Raw genomic sequence first — 19,744 nt, 5'->3', positions numbered from 1 at the left:
TCTTCAAAAAATACACACATTTAATGTTGGTCTGTTTTAATTTCTAAGTAAAGCAATTCCAAAAATACAAACTGAACATCAGAGCCATGTGAACCACCATGAGAAAATAAAACATTCATTCACAATAATTACGTCTAACGACAGTTCAGCTGAATAAATCATCTTCCAAGTATGTTAAAGAAAAAGTTTCTAAAAATACTGCTGGTGTTCAGTTAGAATTAAAGGACTTTGGGGAAAATGAAATAATATGATACAGGTGGAGTGAATAAGGATACACGGGATTTACATTTTTCATTACCCCTAGATATAAACAAACATTCAAAAATCAACACAAACTCTGTGTGTTATTCAAAATATTGCAGCTGCAGGAAAGGCAACCTTAAATTAATAGCTAGGGGAAAATCAAGTTTTGGTGGAGGTAAACAGAAGTAACAGTTTTTAATTTGCACTTTTGTAAAGCTCATTTATACCTGGCCAACCAGGAACCAAATGCAGACAATGAAGTTCTCTGCTTCTTTTGGCTATAATGTGACAAGAAAGGATCATCTTTTGAAGATGTTTAAAGAAATAAAGCAACTTTCTTTATAAACAGTCAAATAATCAATTAATGGAATAAATAAGTACTAACCCACATTTTAACCACTCTGTAATCACTACACTTTACATATTTTTTATTTTGGCGGCAAATTCCCCCATTATTAGTCTAAAATCCACCAATCACTTTTAAAAGTAAAATGAATAGCCACCAAAATAAGAAAATCTTCTGTTCACTCTTTGGCTAAAAAGGAAAACAAATAAAACAAAACAAAAAGAAACAGAAGACAACTCTAACACTGGTGATAAAAGAAACTTTTTTTTTACAAGTAAAATAAAGTTATCAATTTAAATCTTGGTACATTTTATAAAAACAAGAGGTAATGTTGTAATAAAACAGCAGTAGCCTCAGCTGGCAACAAACTGTTTGTTAACCCTGTGCAATAAAATACTTTGTTCATACTACACTTATTCAAACATGACTAACAGTTACTACAGACATTTCAGGAATCTTCACGGGACTCCTATAGACTTACTGTTAAAACTGAGAGACATTTACAATCATAATGTGCCATGAAAACTTGAAAACGTTACTTCTAGTAGGAGATAATGTTCATATTATTTGAATTTGTTTAGGTACTGAACAGTTGAGTTACAAGGACTAAAAGTGAAAAGCATTCTAAAAGCCCATGAACACTGTTGTTCACACCCTTCTTCAGAACACACTAAACTTGTCTGACACATTTCTCTTCATACATAGCAAGCAACAGCACCCAATAAAAGCCTGAGAAGAAATGCTGCTGTGTAAATACTGCAACTATTCCTGAAAAAAGAATTATGGGATATATACTCCAAAGCTGCCCATTCCCATAATTTGTATTGCATAGGTCACATAATCACACACATATATATACACATGTGTATATATATGCACATGCAAGAATATATTAAGACGACAATGAAGTCTAGTCACAGAGCAATTTACAGGCTCAATATATTTTTTTACACTTTGCTTCAAAGAAAATTTCAATATTTTACAGTCTTTCAGTAGGCATTATATACACTGCACTTTATGAAATCTAAAAGGTATTGAAATAAATTTTTCCAACATTTTGGTAACAAAACAGACAACGTTTCTCCAAATACTTGTGCTATCTACATGATGTTTGCTCTGATAACCACTAATCACAAAAAACTGACTCAATGAAATAATTAGAAAAATTGTCTAACACCATGCATGGGTTTCAATCATTTTTAATATCCTACCCTAGAAACATTCTACAAGTCTTAAGATGTAAAAAATTAAGTCTCTGTTCTGATTTTTAAAAGATACCTTTTTATGACAATATCCATAACATTGACAGGTACATGTTAAGGCTAGTATCATCCCCTTTTTTGAATTTTTTTGATTTTTTTTTTTTTTAAGAAAGATAGTAAAAGCCAGACTCCTTTAGGGCTTTGAACTGTACCTACAGAAAATCAGAGTGCAGTGAACATAATGTTCAGTCCTACAGTCAGGATGCAGTTGCTCCTTCCCATTCCACAAGATACTGCACCTTTCCATCAAGTGTCACCCGACGAGCCAAAACTCGGTATTTTTCGCCACATGCTATTCTACCTGCAGCACCAAAATAACTGGTAATGGAGTTCTTTAGATGATTGAGTTGTAACTCCTGATCTGCTAAGTTATTCAGAATCTCTGTGTTGAGTTCATCAAACTGATAATCTTCTTTGCCTTCATCATCTTTTACAATTTCTGAGTTCTGAGTCTGGAGTGCCCTTCTTGGAAGACGACCTCTTCTTCTCCGCAAATGTGGTATTGCAGCAGGCCAAGATCTTCCTGTACGCGTTCTTTTTCTGGAGTCAGATAATCTATGTAACAGAGAAGGCCAGAATTGTCTGCTAAGCTTTTTAAGCATCCTATGCCCACACAATATGTTCTCTTTTTTGGATTATTCTACTATACTATATATCCTTGATGATATAAAATAAGCCAAACTCAAACAATAAATGTGATATAAATGGACTATCACTTGTGCTCCTTACTTTAGATTTTGTCACCTTCTTGGGGCTGAACTTTGTAGAGCTTTTCTTCCTTTACTAGTAAGCTGAGGGTAATTTTTTTACTTAGGAGGCCAACGAGGAAAATTCTTACCAAGAGGCCCTACTCATAAATCAGGTATTGCCAATAATCTCATCATTTAAAAGAGCTCATTCATTTTTCATTGGAACAAATAATGAATGAGCACAAACTACATCTACGACACTGTTCCATGTCCTTGAAGAGTGGAACTAGAATAGAGGTTCTCTTATTACCAGTTCTAGGCCTAGTGAAGTAATACACCAGAATAAGCACAAACTTGCAGTCAGAGTATCCTGGGTCTATCTCTAACTCTATTACTTGGCCAAATTCAAATCTTATTCTCTATGTTCACTTACTGAGTGACGGGGTTCAATTGGACAATTTGTAAGGTCCTTTTCAGCACAGAAATTCAATTATTTTATGATTTTATAATAAAAGGAGAATATAGCACAACAACTACATTGAAAGACCCACAGTCATACTGTATAAGTTAACAACCCAGCTCTGTTATACTTGCTAAACATGCAATGTTGGGCTTGTTACTTAAAATCCCCTAAGTCTCAGTTTCCTCATCTGTAAAATGAGAACGACTTATATAACTCAATCAAAAAATTGTTCTCTTTTGTCTGAGACAAGGCCTCACTCTCTTGCCCAGGCTGCAGTGCAGTGGCACAATCATGGCTCACTACAGCCTTGACCTCCTGGGCTCAAGTAATCCTCCACCTCAGCTTCCTGATTATCTAGGACTACAGACAGCACCATCACACCCAGATAATTTTTTTCTTTTGTAGGGATGGTGTCTCATCTCAAACTCTTGCCTCAAGCAATCCTCCCACCTTGGCCTCCCAAAGTGCTGGGATTATAGGCATAAGCCACCACACCCAGCCAAAAAATTGTTTTAAGAATTAAATAAGACAATATACGTAAAAAGCCTAGCAGAGTACCTAGTAAGAGGCCCAAAAAAGTCAATTATTCAGAATTCATTAATAAATGGGTTACACCTTAAGCATGTAATGTAGAATTTTGCATAATTTACAATAGCAGTTTTTGAATTATGAACAAAATTTAAACAGAACAAAGTAAAAAACTTGAAAATAGTAGCTCTGACCCCAAACAGATTAACCTTTTCATACCTGACATGACGTGCTTTAGAGAAAAGTTGTCCTGATTGGGCGCAGTGGCTCACACCTGTAATCCCAGCACTTTGGGAGGCCGAGGCAGGTAGATCACTTGAGTTTAGGAGTTCAAGACCTGCCTGGCCAACATGGTGAAACCCCATCTCTACTAAAAATACAAAAAGTTAGCTGGGCATGGTGGCACACGCCTGTAATCCCAGCTACGTGAGAGGCTGAGGCACGAGAATCGCTTGAATCCGGGAGGCAGAAGTTGCAGTGAGTCGAGATCATGCCACTGCACTCCAGCCTGGGTGACAGAGTGGTCTCAAAAAATAAATAAACAATAAACAAAAACGTCCTTCTGAAGGGCTGGATTAAATATCAGATAAAAATCCTAAGTTTAAAATCATTTTATGGACAAAAGGATTTAGGTGTCTGATTCTTTTTTTTTTTTTTCTTTTTCCCAATCAAATCTTGGCTAGCTGCAATGGCTCATGCATGTAATTCCAGCACTTGAGAAGGCCAACACAGGAGGATCACTTGAGGCCAGGAGTTCAAGACCAACCTGGGCAACTTAGCAAAACCATCTCTACAAAAAAAAAAAAAAGCATTAGTTAGGTGTGGTGGCACAATCTCTAGTCCCAGTCGTCACTACAGAGGCTGACGTGGGAGGACTTTTTTGAAGCTAGGAGTTTGAGGCTGCAATGAGCCATGATTGTGCCACTGCACTCTAGCCTGGGCAACAGAATGAGAATCTGTCTCTTAAAAAATAAAAAAATCAAATCCTTCTAAAGCAAAGAACACTTGTGTAAGCAGAGGCATTAAAAGGCCTAAAGAGCACAGCTTCTAAACAATGGTATACTTTTTCTCTGTGTACACAGCAAATTTCCATACAAACTTGAAAAATATAATGTTTGTACTCTAGAAAGCAAAAATATTCAAATGAATATTAACAACTAACGGGATCTACATATGGATTACTGCTCAAAAAGCTGATAAGACACAATTTGCATCACTTTCAATTGCTAAAAAATTATTCAATCAACACTTTACAAAGAAAAGGAATCTAGAATAAGAAAAGTAAAAAAAATAAGAACGTAAAATATCTACCCATAATGCCTGGAAATGCTAGACGAGGTAGTTTCTTTTGCACTGGAAGCACCCGTGAAATCCACATCTGAGGTATTAGATGAATGTGCAGTTCCCTCAGTTCTCCTGAGACAAAAGAATTTAAATTGTGTAACGACTATATTATATAACAAACAGAAATATTAACATCCACTCAAAAGACAAAACCTAGAAAGGGAGAAAATAACTTTCTATTTACCCTATAGAACAAGGTAAATCCAAAGTAGGATTCTCTGAAACTGACTCCTTATCCTGGAAAATAAAAATACATACTTAAAGCATGTCTCTAGAATAAGCTGAAAAAAATACTAGCTTCTCAGTTATTTCATGCATCCTTCTTCTTGAGAACATATGCCAACATATCCTCTTACCAAAAGTGGTTCAGCAGTTTTTTGAATCATTTTTCTTGTATATGGGCCAGGTGGACGACCTACAGATTTTTTCTTTCCTTTTTTTTCTATGCCATTGCTTACTTCCCTGAAATGGAAAACCATTATGTATTTAATCTCTGCATCAAGAAAACAAAGACATTGACTCTATGTATGTAACTAGACATATATACACATATTTTACTATTTTATATTAATGGTAATATAAAAAATATTAGTTGAATCCACAAGTTTAGTCAAGTGCATAGATAATATATTCTAATTTAAATATTTCTTGACTTTAAAGATATTTACATTATGAAAGGTTTAACAAAGTCCTCTTTAATATAATTCTGAACAATATATACCACTTAAAGATTTAAAAACAACAACAAAAACCAGACAATTATACTGAATGGAAGATTTCAAAACTCCTAAAAGCTCAATAATATACTTTAATTTTAGGTTGTTACAATGTGGAGGATGTTTCAAGGATTTACTACTAAAAATGACTATGAATTTAGCAGTTAACCTAATGGAAATATCTATGTTAAAATTATAGTAGTCATAAAGGCTGCCTTTAGATATATATGTAGATTCTTCAATGACACTATCAGAAAGAGAATGAAGCCCAGAGTGGCAGAACATAAAGAAGAAAGGAGTAAGAAATCCTTCATATTCTCAGGGAGTCATTCAAAAGGTCTTTCTAGGTCAGGAAGACCTAGAAAACCATATTTTAAACATAAAGCCAAATTCCAAGCAATAGGAAGGAAAACAGTGCAACAGGCAAAGACACTCTAATTAATAGAAAAAAATAAAAAATATATATAGAAAGAATATTTCATTTACTCAACAATAGCTACCATATAAAGACGATATTAGAAAATATGGATACAAAGGTGTTCCTGGTGCTAAAGAGTTCACAATATAGTTAGAAAGTGACAAATGTGTACACAAGCAAGCTAATAAAATGGAGTGAGGGCTACGAGGAAATTGTCCAGGAGACTTCAATTAAGGAGAGGAAAAAAGAACACTATATAATAGCCTAGAAAGAGATGAATGGAGAAAGTAGGAAAAAAACTTATCCCTCTAGATGCCAAACAAGGTCAGGGAATAAAGGTGGAACTATGAGGAATGAGAAAGTAGGGGAACTACAAGGACAAAGCAGAACCAGATGCTATAATCAAAAGTCTCAAGAATAAGATGGATGGGATATCCATTTCTTTTGTAAAATGATCAACATAATATTTATAAAGGACTCCTGGACTAAAGAAAGTAACCTCTAACTAAAAGGAACAACTTATACACAAGGTCCAGAAGGAACTGAGGATGCCTTTAAAGAAAGCAGCTGAATTCTTATCTGGTGGCATCAGATGACCTGATAGCTACCACAAAGGGAACATCCTATCACAATCATGATAGAAATGAAAAAGCTTGTGGAATTATTTTTTTCTGATTCATAATATGGCAACTGCTGGCAAAGGATTTGAGTGACAAAATCTGAAAGTGATAGGAATAATAAGCATTCTTTCCTTCAGGAAAGAAAACTTAATTAGCAGCTAATTTCTTACAAACTTCAAATAACTGGACTCATTGTCAAGGCTTTGTAATCACATTTTCCCTATCTCCAAGATGACTATTCCATACCTTTAATTGACCCTTAAATTCCCATCTCTGTACAAGCCTCTCTGCTATCTTTACCTTATATTTCATCGAGAAAATAGAGGCTAGCAGGCAAGAACTTCAGTCAATTTCCAACTGCCCAATCTACAACGGAACTAGCATCTGTACCCATCTTCTCTTTCACCCCATTTCAACAGAAGGATGTTTCTCCTTCTAGAAAAGGCGAGTCCCACATTTAGGCTCTACATCCCTTCTCTTTTGGCTTCTACTCTCCTATACCAATTTCCTCTTCTCCAATGGATCATTCCTACTTACACACAAAAACAGGTTCCAACTATCTCCCAACTATTTTAAAAAACCGTCATTTAACTAGTCCTATTCCCCTCTTCAGCTGCCATTCCATTTGTCAGCCTCCCTATACAGGAAAAGTTCTGGGTGTTGATGACATAATACGCTTTCCATTTTCTCCCCTCTCATTCAGAATCCTTAAAGATAGTTTCCTATTTTCCTCCTTTCCTTCACTACTGTTAATATTTTGAATCTGCCTGTGTCCCTGATATGTAGGAGAAGCACAGTTTGACATGTAAATTTGGCAGTGCTGGATTCAGTCATACTTCCACCCAGTCCTATCTGGTTTCTATCTGTACTACTTCAAAGAAATTCCTTTTGTCAAGGTCACTAATAACAAAATGTTACCTTATGCAATAAATATTTTTCTTTCATTTTAATCTACCTCACTAGCATTCAATACACTTTAATATACCTATCTTTCTTGAAACACTACCTTTCTTTTGGTTGTCATGACATCAAACTTCTTGGTTTCCTCCCATCTCACTGATCATTCTTTTTTAGTCTCCTCTGCTTATTTCACTTCTTCCAAATTTACAAATGATATCAGGACATGATCCCAGACCACCTTCTCTTCTCTCTCTACTTGCTCCCTTGGTAATTTCACTCATTCTCATGGCTTTATCAATCAGATTCCAAATTTGTATCGCCTGTCCAGAACTCTCCTATGAGCTCCTAAATTACACATCCAATTGCCCGTATTTCACATCATTCTGTGTGTATGAGGGGTGTGTGTGTGTGTTTGTGTGTGTGTGTATCCCTCATAAGAATCTCAAATTCTATGAATATGAAACAGAAGAATGCTTCATTCACCATATCAAAATCTGTTTTTCCAGATCTTGATTAACCCCTCATCAGTTCCTCAGGCCAGAAATCTGGGCATTATTTAATTGACTCCTTCTTTATTTTCAGAAATTTAATTCACTAGCAAATTCAATTAATTCTAACTCCAATAAAGACCTCAAATCTGTTTTCTCTCCATTTGAATGTTACCACCTACCTCTGTACCTCATATCATCTATCTCTCACCTAGAAAATTGAGTCTTAATTTTCTCCTGCTTTTATTCTTACCTGTATACTACCCATTCTCAAAACAGCATCCAAAACAGTTTTTTTTTTTTTTTTTTTTGAGACAGAGTCTCGCTCTGTTGCCCAGGCTGGAGTGCAGTGGCGCGATCTCGGCTCACTGCAACCTCCGCCTCCCGGGTTCAAGTGATTCTCCTGCCTCAGTCTCCCGAGTAGCTGAGACTACAGGCACACGCCACCATGCCCGGCTAATTTTTGTAATTATAGTAGAGATGAGGTTTCACCATCTTGGTCAGGCTGGTCTCAAACTCCCAACCTCAGGTGATCCACCTGCCTCGGCCTCCCAAAGTGCTGGGATTACAGGCGTGAGCCACTGCACCCAGCCGAGTATTTTAAAAAGATAATTAAATCCCTTAAATGCCTCCCCTTTATTCTTAGAAAACAACCCAAATTCCTTGTAAGCCCTACAAGACCCTACACAGGATCAAGCCCCACCTAATCTTTCCAATACCTGATGCTCCTACTCTCTCATCCTCATTTATACCACATCAGTCTTCTGTGAGTTCCTAGAATATGTTTCAAAGCCTTTGCACTTGTTATTTCTGCTAGCTGGAGTAGTTTTCCCTTTGTTTTTCACATTGTTATATCATTCTCATTTTTAAGTCTTAATTTAAATATTATCTTAAATAGTCCTTCCTTAAGCCTCATCATTAAAGTACAAAGGTCCCATCTCTATCCATAGTAAAGTCTAAAACAGTATGTTATTAAAAATGGCACTAGCATAATCGGTAACTATTTTACTTGTTTATCACCTTTGTTCCCCACTAGTATGTAAACCTCATCAGGGCAGAAGAAAAATCCGTTTATCATTGTACTCACTAGCACTTAGATAATAAGGCACTTGAAAACTGTGCTGAATGAATGAATGGATGAATGAATGAATGAAAAGTGAACAAACAAACAGGCTAGTACTCTTAAGCTGTTTGCTAACAAAATCAATAGAGTCTATTCCTGGAAGGCCAAAGTCCTAAAATAAACAAGCATCTGGCATCAACTCTTCATACCTTGTCTAAGCAAGATATTATAGATCAAAAAAAAAAAAAAAAAAATCAGAGTAACTGCCACTTGTACTTTCAAATATACTAAGGAGACTAAATAACATACATTTTTAGTTACAAATAAGCTAAAGAGAAAAACTAAGCCACAGATCAACTTTTACCTTGAATCAGATATAGGTTTGGATGCCTTTCTGCCTTTAATTTTAAATTCATGAGATGTTCCTTCAGGTTCTTTCTCTGCTTTGAAAGCCACATTTGGTGGCACAGGAGGAACACGAATTCGCAACCCAAACAAATGCTTCTTCTTCTTTATTTCTTTCCCAGACATAAACCTAAATTTTTAAAAACATTAACTAAAATTTTAAAAACTGAACACATATACATAGCAGACCCTAACTTAACTTTCATATATAAGGCCCTTATACTTGAAAGCCCACCCAGTACTACAAAAATTCATTTCCCCTTGCTTTCCTTGATTCTTATCTGCCCCAGAGCCAGTCTACAGCAGGATATGATGGGGAGGAAGGGATAGGACCAGAAAGGAGAAGAGCACATGTCCACTTTTCTTTTTAAACATGGCAACTAACTTTTTAAAGGAAGAAAGAAGAACAAAGAATGGTATTTTTTGGTCCCAATATGCTTTCCCATATTTAGTGTCATCTGTGAGAAATATCTCAAAAGCGATTTAGGGAAAAAAAAGAATTCCATCTCAGAGTGGATTTATAAGGAGAAAAACCTTAGCAGTAATAGGTGACAGCACTGGAAAAGAAAGTAGGAGATAAATCCTCGAGGCCCAGAAAATAAAAGGAGTATCTAGAGTGCCAGATCTGGAAATGGAAATAACCTGGGGCAAAGAAGGGTTATTTCAGAGCAATACGGACTTGGGCCTCTGAAAAATATGATCCTTAGACCTTTCTTTCAGTCTCTATGGTCCTTATTCCCAAGCACCTCCATCTACCTCAGCTCTACTGAAACCTGCCTGGCCACAAGAACCTCCATCAGTTGTTTAGAACGTTCTCCCCCTTTTTCTTTTTTTTTTCGAGACAGTATCGCTCTGTCACCCAGGCTGGAGTGTAAAGGCACAATTCGGCTCACTACAACTTTCACCTCCCAGGTTCAAGCTATTCTCCTGCTTCAGCCTCCTAAGTAGCTGGGAATACAGGCGCACACCACCACGCCTGGCTATTTTTGTATTTTTAGTAGAGACAGGGTTTCACCATGTTGGCCAGGCTGGTCTCGAACTCCTGACCTCCAGTGATCCGCCCGCCTCGGCTTCCCAAGTGCTGGGATTACAGGTGTGAGCCACCACGCCCAACCAGAATGCTTTTTGCAGGTTTAAGAAAGGGGATCCCTCATTACTACCACAACAGGAACAGATATATTTCTGGTACCCTAAGTTGAAATTCAGAATTCACTGTCCCATGAAATATTTTTACCAGCACAGTAATTACTCAGGTACCTCATGACTTTTTTACAGTCTTTTTTCCTGTTTATTATACTTCAAGGTCATATCAGGTACCTCATGACTTTTTGAGCTGGTCTAAAGATCCAGCCACTAGTAATTACATTATTTAATGAGGAAATACTACCAAATTCAAAACACCAACTTATTGCAAACAAAAATTTTACAACACTTTATTGGAGTCAACACATACATTTATAAAATTTCTGTTGCATTTAAAAATGTTTCTAAGAAATGAAGATACATTGTTTTTAAAAAGGGAATCCTTGTTAGTATAGTGATGAGTAAAAAAAAAAAGTAAAAATGGGGGGGAAGATCTGTATATCTGTATGAGAACATATCAAATAATATCACTTAATTATCTTAGACCACTCAGCTAGAAATATTACTTTTCTGTAACTAATGGTGTTAACTATAACCACAGATCTCAATCTTTTTAAAACCCCATATTCCCTACAATATTCTCTCCTATCTTTTGAATATTCCCACCAGCTAACAAGATTTTATTTCACTTTCAGTAGATTACATTATAGAAGGAAGTTATTACTGAATATGCTTTTTCAATGGAATAGGCTAAATTCTCCCAGAGATACCGATATGCCTCCCACCCACCATTCCCAGGAGAAGGATTACTCCTCCCCCTCCTCCAATCCTTGAGAATCACTGCTTTAATCTAACTAAAATAGAATAGGACATTAAAAAGTTTAAAATGGTATGTACTTCTTCTATACACCAATCCCACAATTCTTAAACAATGCCATTATTCCTTATACTTACTAAATGTCTCCCTCATAGGGATACATAAAATAAATCAACTTACATGGTCTTGTAATCATTTAATGCCTCCAGAACATGCTCATATCTTTCAGATTTTGGTGTGTCTGCCAGCTGTGAAGTATCAAGAAACAATTTAACGCACTACAATTTCATCAATTAGTAATATACAGGTGCTAGATAGAGGCAATGTGATGCAGAGGAAAAGTGTACTGATTGGTAGTCAGAAGATCTAAGTTCTAATTCCAAGTCCTCACTGACTAATTATGTGACCTAGGACCATTTAACCTCTCAAGGCTTATTTTCTCACTTATAAAAAAGGAAGTATAAATCCTACACTAATTACTTGCTCATTATATTAATCCAGTGATATGTTTACGAAGGAACTACAAACTGTAAAACACCATAAACATGGGATTGTATTAGTTATTAAATTTTTCAAAAATTCTTTAACCTAGGGAAATAATACATTAGAATTATTTTAATATTTACTATAAAAGTTCCTAACAGGTATCAATAGGAAGGAGTACAAAAAGTAATGAGAAACATACCATTTTCCAGTACCTCTAACACTAGCATAAACCAATAATCTCTATAATTTTTTAGAATACTGTAAAATTGAGAGACCTTATTTTCATAACAATTATAGACTTTAGCCAGCTCTAAATGGCTCAATAATTTTTCATCATCATAAACCATTTTAAAATCTAAGTATTTAATTCTAGAAAAAAAGTCTATTTTGTTCCAATAGGGCTTTTTCTCAGAGACCTTTCTGCCTCTTCTTGACTAGGGCATATTAGCAAACGAATCTAAATCACAAAAGCACCATCCTGAATTAATGCTACAAAGACCTTAAAAAAAAAAAAGCTGCTTCCAAAATATCACAGTTAACTTTTCAAAATTACAGCTAGTATGTTCTTTACCACTTAAAACTCCCAAGCCTCAGAACTGCTTTAAGTGAGAGAGAAAACAAATCTGCCAAATAGAATGCTGGAGCTAGAAAAAACTTGTAAGTCATCTACTCCGACTCTATTTTACACGAGTTAACAAATATAAACGTTAAAACTGCTCAAATTCGGCCGGGCGCGGTGGCTCAAGCCTGTAATCCCAGCACTTTGGGAGGCCGAGACGGGCGGATCACAAGGTCAGGAGATTGAGACCACCCTGGCTAACACGGTGAAACCCAGTCTCTACTAAAAAAATACAAAAAACTAGCTGGGCGAGGTGGCGGGCGCCTGTAGTCCCAGCTACTCCGGAGGCTGAGGCAGGAGAATGGCGTAAACCCGGGAGGCGGAGCTTGCAGTGAGCTGAGATCCGGCCACTGCGCTCCAGCCTGGGCGACACAGCAAGACGCCGTCTCAAAAAAAAACAAAAACAAAAACAAAAACAAAAACAAAAAAAAACACTGCTCAAATTCACTTGTCTAGTTGGTGAGAGAGCTAGAACCTGAACTCAAGTGTAAGTTCATTCATTCTACATTCACTGAGAGCCCACTCTGTGCCAATCTGCTGAGTGCTAAAAAACACATGTGAAATAGATACTCATTCCTCTGTATCAAACCACTACCTCCTGCGGTAATTTCTGAAGTGTCTAATGAAAGAGAATTTCTGTTTTAAAGAAGGAATAATAGAATCAGACTTTAAAGCTTGAATGAGACCCTAGATGCAATTCAGCCTTCCACCAATATTTCAGTCTCTTTTACAGTACAGATATTTTTATTCAACCATGGCTTAATTACTGCCATTGATAAGAGCTGATAAGGCAGTAACTAAAAAAGCCCATTCCATAAGTGGGCAAAAATCTTCCTCCCCAGAGCTCTTCCATTCCCTCTTTTACAAGACAGCACTTCATGTATCTGAACGCAACTACCATGTCTAACTATAAGATTAGGTTAAAATGTTTAATAGCTACATCACATGGTTACTTCATATTAAGCTTCTGACTTCTTCCTGGTCCCTCCTCCCCACCCCAACTGTGAAATCATATCAGATGGACTGCTATCAAACTGAGTATCCCCTATCATAACCATGTACTGTTTGTGTTTATGGCTAAAGCAGAATTTTATAACTGCTGTTAATTGATCTTGTTTTCAGCTCACTGTTCCAGATCTTTTCTCTTGATTCTGTCATCCTTCTAGAATTGAAGGTAGAGACAAAGACAGAATCCCCTATGGTCCTCCATTAGAGTCTCCCTAAAGAATGTTTTCAAAGCACCGTCTTTGTCACTGTTTTTCCATTAGTTACAAATCCATTTAATTTTCAGTTTAACCAGTTCACATTTTAATATCTCATCTGAAGTCAAGTTATACTACGTCTACATCATGCCCAAACCAGCGTTTGCTAACCATAAAAAAAAAAAAACACTGACAAGCCAGTGTTGCTAATCATATCAAAAAAGAAATCAAGGGTATACACGACTTATTCTAATAAGAGATTTTCCTATGCCTTTTAAATCTTCACAAACCATATATCTGAAAAATCTGCTCTACAATTTTGCTAAGTCAACAACAAAACTAACTTCCTAATTTCTAAAACCCACTCTTTTTTTACATTTTGACAATCACAATGAACTCTACTGTCTTTTGGTATTTACTCCCTACTGTTTCTCAGAAATTTTATCTATTAAGTTCCTTCAGCACTCCACGACGACTCTGCAAATAACTGCATATTTTAGCTACCATAAAAGTGCCAAAGACTTCCCCCTTACAGCATTTTGCAAACTAAAAGTACAACCATTACAGTGTAAATCAGATAATCTACATTAGAAGAGCATCATATTCTGTGCCTTCCATCTGACCATGAGGTTTATTATATAAATCTCCAAAAAGAATAATTTTTTTTTTTTGCTCCCTCCTCTCCAGATACTAATCTCACACTAATACTTATGGTATAACTCTTCCTTTCAATTACCAATATTAAGTTCCAAGCCACCTGGGCTTAAGTATCCCAACAGCTTAGGTAATTTGTTGTTAACCACCATACTACATGCTAATTATAACACTCTAAGCCCCAAGGTATTGTTGTTCAGATTTCTTATAATTTCCACTTATAGATATCATTCCACCTCTATTATATATTTTCCTCTAGTATCATTTCTACCACAGTATTTCTTGAATTTCATCTTTGCTTTTCTCCCTACCTCCCTCAAAAGTGAAGTAGCACTCGATACATTATTCTGCTATCAACCTCAGGTTTTCTAAAATTTAAGACCACAGAAAAGCGGTTATTACAGAACTAGGATTTCAAATAACTTCAAGAATCAAAGACAAATGACAATAAGCAGATTACAAAAAGTACTAATATCTCATTTTAAACTCCCCAAAACAATCTGATATAACACATGAGACTTCATTTTATATAAAAACCTTAAGAAAGTTTATCATGGATTCAAATGTTAAGTATTTTTACTATCTCAAAGAAAATAATCCAAAACATAGTAGTTCCTCAAACAGCTACACTCAATCTATATGATAATCATTAGGTACCAAGCCAAAAGAAGTACAAAAACTACATAAGGAAACAGTGTAATACTACCATTATCTTCTAAAATGATTCAAAAGTTTTCTCTTCATAACAATCCTATACCATATTCAACTAAGAAAAAAATATGATATATGACTGTTACGTTTTGCCTTTTCAGTATGAAAGGATATTATCTCCAAAAGTGTAATATTTTTTAAACTTCTTTTTATTACTAAAAGAAGTCACAGCTTTGGATGATAATGACGTATTGATGTAGCTTCATCAATTATAACTAATCTACCACTATGGTGGAGGGATGTTGATAATGGGGGAGGCAATGCATGTGTGGCAGAAGGGGACAACCTAAATCTGCTCTAAAAAAAATCTTTAAAATAAAAACAGTCACAGTGCTTCCTTTATTAAAAAAAAAGGGGGGGTGGGGGACACAATACATGAAACAGAATACAACTGATTCAATATAAGATTACAGCAAGTAATTACAAATGTAAATATGTATTTACTAGGTTTCCAAAATAAAAAATACCATTAAAGTTTAGCCAGCCTCATCATATGTAAAATTAATTATAATTCAAAGTTCAGGAATAATAAATGTAGATAACTGCCTAGTTGTGCAATATATATTCCTATGCAAAATGCCATAAAAAATTTCAATCAACTTATATCATCACAAAATTTTTTTCTTTGATCTGGTGGCAAGAGGAAGGAAACTCCACATTTTAAACTAAAATCACAACCTTTGTTCTCTGTTTTGTTTGTGAAGAAAAATTTCTAGAGCAAGTGCTTTATCCTATATTATATATAACAAGAATTGCTGAGGCAGGAAGATAACTTGACCTCAGGAGTTCAAGGCTTCAGTGAGCTATGTATGACTGCACCACTGAACTCCAGTCTGAGCAAGTGTCTCTTTAAAAAAAAAGAGAGAGAGAGAGAGAGAGAGAGACTCTCCGGCCCCCTCTCTAAAAAAAAAAAAAAAAGAAAGAGCTGATGTTCAAAATGACTAAGGCACTCAATTATAAAATATAAACATTATATTTAGCATACACTACTTCCCATGTTTTGAAAATAATTAACGGCATTTTATAAGATTCGGAATAAGAATATAAACAAAAGGAAATGTGTTAACCCAAATTTGGATTACTGACGAAATTCAATTTGTAATTCATTTTCAGTTAATCAAAAATTTTCTATTCAAATAATTTGGAATGACCCATTATGTATGTTATCTTTGTATCAATCACTACACACATTTGAAAGTAAACTAAATGAAAAACACTGAATAAACATGATAGACTAGCATAAACTGTATCGTCTATTTATTACTAAAAACTCACCCTAAAATCCAATTATAATTACAGTATAAAAATATAAAAGAATACAGAAAATTAGAAACCTGAACTTCAATCTGTCAATTACCAAAGTCTATGCATGAGATGTTTCATCTAAGAAGTCTGAATATTTTCTTATTTTAATTCAGAGAAAGAACAATAAGAAATTATTAGTCTCTTGTTCTAACAATAAATCTGATGGCTCAAAAAGTGGAAATAATCTTTAAAATTAAAACTTTTTCTTTTTTTCTAAGACATTACCTCATAGGCTACAAAAATAAAACATGTATTATTGCTGAAGCAAATTTTTTCTAGTATGTTTTAGAAGTTCAGTTGGAGCTAGGACACCTGAAATTGATAAACTGAACTCTCTTCTTGAAAAATATACTAAATGTGATTTTCATTTTCTTATATTTCCAGCCTCTTGAATAAAATCTGAACACTAAAATTTTAATTTTAATTAAAAATGACAGAACTTGAAATAAGCACAACTTGAGGTTTTATATTATATATACCCAATATCTACATCAAGTAACTACTGCAGAATTTCATTATGTAATGCATACAGTGTACTAACAGGTATACATATGTATCTGCATACGAAGTGCTAAAAGAATAATGGCTAGAATTTTTAAACAAATTATAGCATTAAATATTAAGATAATTACAAAAACCACTATAGTCACTTCTAATGCTTTACCCCTGACTTTCTGATTACGAATCAGTTTATTAAAATTTATCAAATGTGGCCATGCCCAGTGGCTCATGCTTGTAATCTCAGCACTTTGGGAGGTCAAGGTGGGCGGATCACTTAAGGTCAGGAGTTCAAGAACAGCCTGGCCAACATGGCAAAACCCCATCTCTACTAAAAATACAAAAATTAGCCAGGTGTGGTGGCAGGCACCTGTAATCACAGCTACTCGGGAGGCTAAGGCAGGAGAATGGTTTGAGCCTGGGAGGCGGAGGTTGCAGTGAGCCAAGATCGCGCCATTGCACTCCAGCCTGGGCGACAGAGCAAGACTCCATCTTAAAAAAAAAAAAAAAAAAAAAAAAATTGGCCAGGCGCGGTGGCTCAAGCCTGTAATCCCAGCACTTTGGGAGGCCGAGGCGGGCGGATCACAAGGTCAGGAGATCGAGACCATCCTGGCTAACACGGTGAAACCCCGTCTCTACTAAAAAATACAAAAAACTAGCCAGGCGAGGTGGCGGGCGCCTGTAGTCCCAGCTACTTGGGAGGCTGAGGCAGGAGAATGGCGTGAACCCGGGAGGCAGAGCTTTGCAGTGAGCTGAGATCTGGCCAGTGCACTCCAGCTTGGGTGACAGAGCGAGACTCCGTCTCAAAAAAAAAAAAAAAAAAAAAAAAAAAAAAAAAAAAAAATTATCAAATGTACACATCACTCTCTTTCAAACGTCATCTAAAAAAAGGTATTTAACCAAAAACTTAACAAAAATTTGTATGATAATCCAATATCTAACATTTAAAACTCAAATGATGAATTCAAAAATTCATCAACTGAATTTCAATAACATCCTAGATTTTAAAACTACAAACTAAATCATGTATTATGTTCTCCCTGATACCCCATAAACCCCAAAAAGCCCTTTGATATCCTATTTGATATGAAATAGGATGTCCTTCACAAATCAAGAAATTCTTCCTAAACTTCACATCAGTTTGCAAAATTTTTACCTAAAAAAAAGCATGACTAAGATATACATATAAACTCCATATATTATAAAACAATTTTTTTAGTTTTAACTAAAAGTAGTTAATATACGTACTTTGGTAATTCTAAACAAATGCTAAAAATAAAGTCCCTATTAAACTTATTCCAGTTACAATTTCTGCTATTCATTAGTTTCAAAATTTTCTTCAATGAACACACATTACTTTTAAATTCTTATAAAAAAAAAAGACTGTAAACCAGCATAGGTAGTTACACTTCAAAAATGAGAAGCAAAATGAGATGTCAGAACGAGAGGGGATAATCTTCTATTCAGGCAGCTTCACTCTATAAACTCATTTTTCTAACAATATTATTAGATCCCACCATTCCTACAAGTCAGAAATATATAAAGGAGTACCAACAAGAGAGGAAGGAAGAATGTTGGTTACATCTCTAAGTTTATAGAAAACTTAGAAGAAAAGGAGGTCAAACTTTGAGTAAGATACCCAAAACTAAAGATTTCTCCCTCCCTTCTCTCTGTAACTACAATGATTTTCACTTCAGAAAATGGAAGAATCAAATAATATACCTCCTCCTTCTACAAATTTCCAGAGTCAACAGGCAACAAACACACAGGAGGATGAGAAGGCTGGTCCTGATATCCATACCAAACTTATTTATACCCAGAACTAAAAATAAAATTATATTTTAGTTATCTGACTTATACATGTGTCTTACTTGTTTTTTGAAAAACAAAACAAAACAAAAAAAGACATCAAGTAGCTACTGAAGTTAGTTCTCAAACCACCTACCTCTCCAGGGTGCAATCTATCCCAGTTTTCATTAATGTATGTCATAAGCTCAAGTTCAGAATCAAAGTATTTCTTCTTATGAATAACACTTAGGTTGTAAAGGCATAGGTGTGCTATATCTACCCTGGAATCCAAAAATAATCAAATACACAAAACAATGTTTTTAGTTACTGCTAAGAAATCACAGTTTCTTTATAAAACAGTAATTAAGATGCAAAGAGATTTAGATGGATAGTCATATTCACAATACAATAAATCACTACATATAAAAATAACTAGAAAATAGTGACTAAACATTCACTTATCCTGAATAGCAACTATAAACTAGAAAATATAGAATTACTTCTTTTTTTCTTTTGAGACAGAGTTTTGCTCATTGCCCAGGTTGGAGTACAATGGCACAACCTCGGCTCACTGCAACTTCCGCCCTGCAGGTTCAAGCGATTCTCCTGCCTCAGCCTCCCTCAGCCTCCCGAGTAGCTGGGATCACAGGCGCCCACCTCTATGCTAGGCTAATTTTTTGTATTTTTAGTAGAGATGGGGTTTCACCATGTTGGCCAGGTTGGTCTTAAACTCTAGACCTCAGGAGATCCACCCACCTCGGCCTCCCAAAGTGCTGGGATTAGAGGCAAGAGCCACCGCACCTGGCCACGAATTACTTCTGAAAGTGTATTCAAAGAGGATCTGGCTTTAAAAATATATAACTTACAATCAAGATTTTTGCATTTTCACTTCCGGATATAAGCTACAGAATATACCATACTTAACCAAACTATCTGATTCATGGGTTAAATCCTATCTATTGCTAAAATATGTAAAATACAACAAAGATCTATAAGTACTTACTGTAAGCATTTTATTAGTAAACCTCTAAAATTCATCACACTTCCAATACACAAGAATTACTACATTGAAGCAGAAATTAGCATATTTGTTATA

The 19,744-nt window shown here is 35.4% G+C and overlaps 1 protein-coding gene across 5 annotated transcripts in view; it reads right to left on the bottom strand.

Annotated features, from left to right (window-relative positions):
* The window catches only part of MTF2 (metal response element binding transcription factor 2), a 61,860-nt gene continuing 42,116 nt past the window's right edge, over positions 1 to 19,744 (bottom strand). For 4 of the 5 annotated variants that reach the window (XM_010385111.2, XM_030936756.1, XM_030936759.1 and 1 more), the window contains 7 exons: positions 18,806 to 18,929; positions 11,566 to 11,633; positions 9,445 to 9,615; positions 5,232 to 5,337; positions 5,060 to 5,112; positions 4,843 to 4,947; positions 1 to 2,406 (listed from right to left, as the gene is read on the bottom strand). In XM_010385111.2, coding sequence (XP_010383413.1) covers positions 2,049 to 2,406; positions 4,843 to 4,947; positions 5,060 to 5,112; positions 5,232 to 5,337; positions 9,445 to 9,615; positions 11,566 to 11,633; positions 18,806 to 18,929 — 985 coding nt within the window. In that variant the 3' untranslated portion in view covers positions 1 to 2,048. The remainder of the gene's footprint in view (positions 2,407 to 4,842; positions 4,948 to 5,059; positions 5,113 to 5,231; positions 5,338 to 9,444; positions 9,616 to 11,565; positions 11,634 to 18,805; positions 18,930 to 19,744) is intronic. The other variant, XM_030936757.1, reaches the window with a different exon arrangement.

The sequence above is a fragment of the Rhinopithecus roxellana genome, chromosome 8, assembly GCF_007565055.1.
Source record: "Rhinopithecus roxellana isolate Shanxi Qingling chromosome 8, ASM756505v1, whole genome shotgun sequence".
Taxonomy (NCBI): Eukaryota; Metazoa; Chordata; class Mammalia; order Primates; family Cercopithecidae; genus Rhinopithecus; species Rhinopithecus roxellana.
This window is presented reverse-complemented; position numbering and strand designations above follow the sequence as displayed.